General features: G+C 54.2%; 1 protein-coding gene across 2 annotated transcripts in view; it reads right to left on the bottom strand.

The window, feature by feature from the left end:
- Positions 1 to 1,538: 1,538 nt before the first annotated feature.
- ARHGEF17 (Rho guanine nucleotide exchange factor 17) overlaps positions 1,539 to 7,704 on the bottom strand; it is a 62,490-nt gene continuing 56,324 nt past the window's right edge. The window contains exons 21-22 of one of the 2 annotated variants that reach the window (XR_009596651.1): positions 5,405 to 7,424; positions 1,539 to 5,310 (exon numbers count right to left, since the gene is read on the bottom strand). Coding sequence is in view for 1 of the 2 variants with exons in the window: in XM_027979520.3 (XP_027835321.1) it covers positions 7,228 to 7,424 (197 nt within the window). In the remaining variant the exon portion in view is untranslated. Of the gene's footprint in view, positions 7,425 to 7,704 lie in introns of both variants that reach the window. The other variant, XM_027979520.3, reaches the window with a different exon arrangement.

Here is a 7,704-nt window from a genome sequence, read left to right as displayed (position 1 = left end):
AGTGGAGGCCCACTGGGTAGGCTTCTGCCATTCTTCGGGGCCCAGCCTGAATCTCTTTCCTCCAGGAGGCCTTTCCTGCCTCCACTTCCCTCCCCACTACCCTCCGCCGGGATACTTAGTCCCTCCTTCCAGCAGGACAGGTGATATACTGCTTTCCGTTTCCTACAGCCAGCCGCCCCACCCTGCAGATTCCCAACCTCAACCATGGGGTGCCCAGCAGGGGGGCACTAATCGTATTGTATTTCTAGCTCTGTGAATCGTGCCCCTTGGAGCTGTGCCTTATGGTGGGCCAGAACTGAGGGCAGCAGCTCAGGCGCCAAGGCTCCCCCCACTCAGTTACATTCAGGGGTTCCCAGCGGCTCTCCCAGGACAGCGGGGCTGGATGGGGATGCAGACATTAGGGAGGACCTTGTGCTGGGGGCAGAGGCCTGGCCAGAATTAGGATAATCACAGCTCATGGCAGAGGTGGAGGAAGGTAAATAAGTTGTTAGGGATAGATTGTGAGGGGAGGTGGAGAATTCTAAGTAAATTGAGTCAGATCTGAGCCATGGGGTGAGGGGGTGGAAAAGGTCAGGTCCCCAGGGTCCAGGAGATCCAAGGAGGAGAACTGGACACCTGCAGAGGGAGGGGGACAGGGAAAGAGTTTCCATTTCCTTGGGCGAAGCCCAGGTTGTGGGGGAAGGGCAGAGAGGCTCCAGATGACTGATGACTGATGACTGATCAGAGCCCCAGCCAGGCCCCTCGCATGACTGCGGAGACCCCCAGGACTAGATCGGGGTGGGCCCAGGGTCACATATCCCACATCCGAGCCCACAGAGGTCCATGCTGGGGACCTAGTGAGGGAGCTAGAGCGGCCCAGGATGCCCTTATCCCTGCAGATGTTTTCTTTATAAGGGGAACTTCTATTCCCCCGCTCCAAGTTCTGGAGTTCAAATGGCGGCATTTCACATGCACTCAATAGGCCAAATGGGGATATGCTTTTTGGTCAAGTAGTGGCCATTAACCAGACGTCCTATAGAGCAGGGATCCCCAACCCCTGGGCCACACAGCAGGAGGTGAGTGGCGGCCAGAGAGTGAAACTTCATCTGTATTTATAGCCCTCCCCATTGCTGGCATTACCATCCTCCCCACTTCCACCCCCTTCCCTTGGTCCGTGGAAAAACTGTCTTTCTCAAGGCTGGTCCCTGGTGCCAAAGGGGACTGCCACTATAGAGAGTCCAGGCCTGTCTCTGCTACCAGCTCCATGTGAGGCTTTGGTCAAATCCCTTCCCAGTTCAGTTTCCCCATCTGAAAATGAGGCTGCCTAACTTGTTGCCTGGAGGTCATACTAGTTCTCTGTGTGAGGAGGCCCGACCTGACTGTGTAGGAAGGGGGAGCAGCTACCAGAGCTCAGAGAAATGACCAGGGATGGAGGAGGCGAGCAGTCCCTCTGTCCTCCGAACCACAGCAAGCTGCACCTGGAACCCTGCCCAAGAGTCTGGGAACATTCAGCTGCTACAGAGAGGAGACAGGGAAGGAGTTGCGGAGGCCAAACGAGAGACTTAGATCGGCTTTTTATGGAGCTTGGAGAACCACAGGTTCGGGAAAACAAAGGACTTTTAGAATCACAGGCTTTTAAAACTCTTGGCATCTCAGATGGGTCCTCAGAATCTTAGCATTTTAATCCCTGAGCTCAAGCACCTCAGAGACAGACGATCTTGTTGAAACTCCGATAGGGAAGCGGGAGAACTGAGCCCAGAGAAGTCCTGAACCTCATCCTAGGCGGTACAGCACAAGACTCCAATAAGCTAGGTGAGCTGTGGTGGCCCAGGGACAGGGACATGGGCCCCACTGAGACTTTGCCTGAGGTAGGGTGTGGATCTTGGGCCGCAGGATCAGAGAAAAGGGGCTGTTTGCAGGGGATCTGAGCAGATAGCTGCCTCTGGGGTTATGAGGGCTACCTAGGTGGCGCTAGTGGTAAAGAACTTGCTTGCCAGTGCAGGAGACATGAGACCCGGGTTCGATCCCTGGGTCAGGAAGATCCCCTGCAGGAGGGCACGGCAACCCACTTGAGTATCCTTGCCTGTAGAATCCCAGGGACAGAGGAGCTTGGCAAGTTACGGCAAGAGTCAGACAGACAGGACTGAAGCAACGTAGCACGCACAGGGTTATGGACCAGAAATGGTGGCGCCCTCTGTGGATACCCTTAAATTCCAATGTGACTGTCCAAAGCAAGAGGAAATGTCATGGCTCAGACTTAAATTTCAAGACTCTGCACTTGGCTAACCCCCTAACGGGCCAGGTTCTATCCCTCAGAAGGCGGGCTGTCCTGTATCTGTTCCGAGCCTCCAGTGGGAGGGTGAGCTTGGTTTAAAGCCATTGTCAGGCTACGTGGCCTTAAGCTAGTGACTTCATCTGAGTGCAAATTCACTCTCAGGGCATTGTGAGGGTCTGCTGAGACCCCACATGGGAGGCACCAACTTGCCCCCTCCCCGTCAGCCCTGCATCCTGCCCCTGGCCCAGCCCCTTCACTTGCCTTTGCCAGGCAAGGCTCCTCGTTGGCCGTAATGGGCCCAAAATAGTACTTCCCCTTGCTGGTTCCTGCAATCTGGCCTGTGGCTTCAGGTCTGTGAGGACAGAGGAGAGACTTGGTGTTTGGCAGGCATGCAAAAGATGCGAAGAGCTCTCGGAGGTCACCTGGGTCATTTTTTTTTACTTTTCTGACCATAGGAAACCTTCCTGCCCGGTTCTCCCCTACACCGACCCCCAGCCTCAACGCTGCCTTGCTGTGTGACGTCAGCTAAATCTGTCCTTTTCTGTATCTCATCTTCCTTGTGAGGCAGATATCTAGCTAAACCCTGTTGTTTCTATCTAGCCCAAGGAAACACCTGGAGAACCCCCCTTGGAGAAGAGGTGGTTTTTGGCCCTGACTGTCTCCTCTGAAGTCAGGATGCCCTTCCCAGGCTGGGTATGACGAACATGAGCCAGATACGTCATGAGTGGCGGGTGTGTCTTTGGCTGCTTGGACTGTCTCCTGTCCTCCAGCCACCCTATGTCACTGCCTTTAGTCTCCCCCATGAGGCAGAGACCTGAGCAGACAGACCACATACACATCCCGGCTCTACTGCTTAGTAGCAAGGCAACCTTGAGGAAGGCGTTTAACCTCTCTGAACCTGTTTCCTCATCTGAAAAAAAGGATAATGGTACCAACCTCCCAGGACCACTGAGGGTGAAACTGGATGATCGAAGCTCCTGGCTTGCAATAAATAAATGGGAGCTGGGGCTATTATTAAGCAATATTCAAGACCTACAGGGAAACCTCAACTGAATTCTCTAGATTTAACTAAACAAATATTTATTGAGCACCTACTTTGTGTCAGGCACTGCAGGTGGCCTGGGGATGGAGCAGTGAGCAAACATCCCCCTTGCAGAGTTCACATTCTGGCTTCCCTGCCTTTTCCTCTTTCCCCACTGCTCCAGCTGGGCCTACACCTCAGACCTCTTGCTCCAGGTTTCCCGACCCTTCCTTGCATTGACTCAAGCTGTTCCTTCACTCCTCACATCAAACCCGAGTCCTACTACCTCCACCCCAGGGGCATGGCTTGTGGGATCTTGGTTCCCCACCCAGGGATCAAACCTGGGCCCACAGCAGTGACAGTGAAGAGTCCCACTAGACTGCTAGGGAAGTCCCTGGCTGTGCCCTTTAAAGCAGTGATTCTCCGCCTCACTAGCAGAAATAAACCACGGTGTCAGAAGCCAGCATGGCAGTTACCCTAGAAGGGGAGAGTAGGTGGGGGTGCGTGGGAGCTTTCAAGTGGTGGAATGTTCGGTTTCTTAATCTCGGTGTGTTTATTAATAAACTTATCTAGCAGCCCACTAATGACCTGAGTACCATTCTATACAAATGTTATGCTGCTGCTGCTGCTAAGTCACTTCAGTCGTATCCAACTCTGTGCGACCCCATAGACCGCAGCCCACCAGGCTCCCCCGTCCCTGGGATTCTCCAGGCAAGAACATTGGACTGGGTTGCCATTTCCTTCTCCAATGCATGAAAGTGAAAAGTGAAAGTGAAGTCGCTCAGTCGTGTCTGACTCTTAGCGTCCCCATGGACTGTAGCCCACCAGGCATCTCCATCCATGGGATTTTCCAGGCAAAAGTACTGGAGTCGGGTGCCATTGCCTTCTCTGATACAAATGTTATACTTCACTTAAAAGTTTTCCTACAAATATGACTGATACTTGGGTCAGTCCCACCCTCAGAATTCTGATCTAATTGGTCTGGAATGTGACCTGGACCCCCCCCCCCCCAGGTGATTACAATGTGCAGGCCAAGATTGAGAACCACTGCTTTGGAGGAGCTGATCCTTCTAGGCTCTCCCCTAGGCCAGGTGCCTAGCGATCGATCGTGCATCCCAGGACCGCCCTGCCCACAGCTGACCTGCTCCAGGGCTGCTCATCTCTCCACAGGCTGCCCGGTGTCCTGGGATGTGGCCTTCCCAGGCCCATTCCTACCAAGGCATATTAGGAAAACTTTTCCTATTAGGGAAAATGCTGAGGATCCGGCCTTGGGTAACCAGTGCTGAAAGTGAAGTCTGTCCAGAGGCAGAAGAGGGCCTCAGGCAGCAGAAGTTGTGAAGCAGAAAATGGCAGCTGCTGGTGGTGAGGCAGGAATCAGACTCAAGGTGGAGAGTCCAGGGGTCTTAAGATGGGGCAGCAGTACATGGGGCCACTGTGCTAACAGCTATTTGATTCCAGTTCACGTTTAGTTCTAGTTCTAGTCAGTGCCCCCTTTATTTCTGGGCAGAACAAATCTCTTCCTTGCAATCCAAAGATCTGTGCACACCAACCAACAGTCCTGTGGGGGAAAGGATTATCAACCCCAATTTACAGATGACAAGATGGAGGCTCAGAGGGAATACAAATCATCCAAAGTTGCATAGCCAATCAGTGGCAAAGTTTCTGTTCAGCTTCAAAACCTGTGCTCCTTCCATGCTGTTTCATCATAAATTCCACGGGAAGGTAGCCTTCTACTCTGTGATGTATCTGTTTTCTGTTACCCTCTCCTCCAGATCATCCCGGCAGTGACGCTGCCAAATGTTTCACGGCTGTCCCATGGCATCAAGGGCCCGGCAGAACTAAGACACGTGAATACCAGTGCGCCATGTGTGAGCCTGCACTCCTCTTTAGCAAGTGATTTCTGTAAAGTCTTAATTGTTCAGGTTGAAAAATGTTCAAACAAGTGTTCAAGAGAGCTGAAGCCTGATTTGTTCTTTTCCTAGAAGTCATCACCTTGCGTCTTGCTGGTACGCCTGATGGAAAAGGCTCTGTGCCCCTGCGAAGAACAGTCCTGTGTTGTCAGCCTTTGCATTCTCATGTCTGATTTAATGACCAGAAATCACAGTGACTTGGAGTCTACCCCTGCTCACCTTGGCCTCTGTCAGATTCTGAGCCTCCTGAGGCTTTGCTGAAGAGCAGATTCTTGTAGGAGCTGTAGACAGGCTCACATCCGCCTAGTTTTTCCTTGTACCATGTGTCAGCTTCAGATTCCCAAGCTTTATCCCAGGCCTCCTGACTCAGGAGCTGGGGTAGCCTGGGAATGTGTATTTACATACACATAATTTATGAATCATGCTTTGTATTTACAATGTTGACCTGTAAGGGACTCTAAAATGCAGCCTTGGTTATAAAGCATCTGACTAGCACAACTCCTGATGTTTTCCTGATGAGGAAGCTACAGCCCAGAGAGACAGTGACCTGCCTGAGATAACACAGCAAGTCAGTGGCCGCCTTGCCACCACAGCACTCTTCTGGGTCTGAGTCCTCCTCTGTCTGTCCAAGTGGGTGGGTGTCAGGGAGCCCAAGCAGCTGGGGAGCTCGGAGGTTGCTGGCAGGAGGCCTCTGTGGCTGCTGATGGGGACCAGTTGTTTGGTGTTTCTATTTATTGACTCTTTAAACTTCATCATCCAAGGAAAGTTAATACATGACTGTTTGGTAGCAGGAAAAACATAATCTAAGACCGCAATGACCCACCCACCCCAAACAAAAACAGAACCAAACAAACCCCATCTGACACCAGACCTTTGGAGCTGCAGCTGAAGAAGCGTGGGGGCTGGGGTCAGACTGGCTTCTGAGGTTCAGGGTAGGGGGGGAGTGAGGGCAGGGGAAGCCAGCCTCCGGAGTAGCCTTCCCAGCCAGGGAGGCCATGTCTGGCCCCTCAGCTTTGGGCATCCTTGGAAGGGCTGCTGCTGCCAGGGGAGGATGTGGAGAGAGGGAGTCAGTGGTCAGAGTGAAGGGCCCCTAGGCCCACCCTCTGCGGTGACCATGTGTGCCAGTGCATGAGACACAGGAGCTGGGGGGCAACGTGCGGACAGCGAGGGCCCCTTCCCTGCTCAGGCCAGGAGAGGGCCCTGGACGAGGCCCCGACAGGGTTCCCACATTCGGAAACCACTAAAGGCACTGCCACAAGCAAGGAAACGCCGAGGCCTGGGGAAGCCCCCCGGATGGGAGTCACTGCCCACCCACCCCGGTCATCGCCTTGTTCTGGATGACTGAGGGGACTTGATCCTTTGCTCTGGATACTGGAGGGCAACCCAGTCAGGACAAGGCCGTGGAGAGTTTATGTTAAGGGGCAGTGTTTCAGTGCCCCAAACATGCAGTGTGTGTGTGCACATAATCAGGGGGGACTGGCCCCATCAGGAAGGCTGGTTGGGGTCCCAGGGTGACTCCCAGGGCAGGAATAGGGTTTTTTTTTTCCCCTCTGTCATTTTCTCCAATCACTCCCTGCCCCAGGTCATTGCATAAATAAGTGCTTGGGAAGGTACACATCTAAAAAGAAACATAAATACTGTACACGGGAAAGGATTCCATCCCCCAGCCCTCCCACTGTCCCTAGGAAAACCCTCCAAATATTGCACATGGCCCTCCCCAGCCCTGTGGGGTCCAGGCCCGGCCGTGTCTTTGGTAGAAGCTCCAGGGACAGAGGTCCTGGGCAACCCACGTGCCCCCTCTCCACCCACCCTCCTCATCATGACTGGGTGCACCGGAGCAGCCAGAGGGCCGGGAAAGGCCTGGACCCCGCTGGCCAGCAGGTGCTCCATTGGGAATGCTTCCGCAAGGATGGGAGGCAGACTGTGCAGGCACGGGTGTGCCCCTGGTCAGACACTCATGTGAGGGTCTGCCAGTGGGCTTGGAAGAGGCAAGCAGGCGGAGGGTGCGTGGGTGGGCGAGTCCTGGGCCACCGTGGACAGGGTCACACCCTCCATAGGAGGAGGTGGTTTGTGCTGTCGTCTCGGCCTACAGTCTCACTGCTGCCGCCGCCCCCACTGCTGAGTCGGAAGTCCTCGTAGCCGTCGCCTCCACTGATCACCAGCATTTTAGGCCTGGCCGAGGCAGGGCCTCGGTGCCGAGGGGAGTCCCGATGTTCCAGTGAGGGCAGCTTCTCCGGGCCTAGGAGGGCAGAGGGGAGGAGCCATGAGCCTGGGGGTGACTGGCAGCAGCACTATCTCAACACAGCCCTGTTGGTGCTCATCTCCTGCTTCCAACAGCCATTTCCCAGGTTAAGTCTTCTCTGGACCAGACAACCCCTGACCTGATGGGCCCCTGCTTCCTGATGCCCACAGCCACTTCCTCTTGGGAGTACGGCTTCCTGTCCTGCAGGAAAGACCTGGCCAACTGCACCCTCCTTGACGTACATCGCTACCTAGTAGGTTTCACTTTCTAATCCTCA

Source organism: Ovis aries, chromosome 15, assembly GCF_016772045.2.
Source record: "Ovis aries strain OAR_USU_Benz2616 breed Rambouillet chromosome 15, ARS-UI_Ramb_v3.0, whole genome shotgun sequence".
Taxonomy (NCBI): Eukaryota; Metazoa; Chordata; class Mammalia; order Artiodactyla; family Bovidae; genus Ovis; species Ovis aries.
This window is presented reverse-complemented; position numbering and strand designations above follow the sequence as displayed.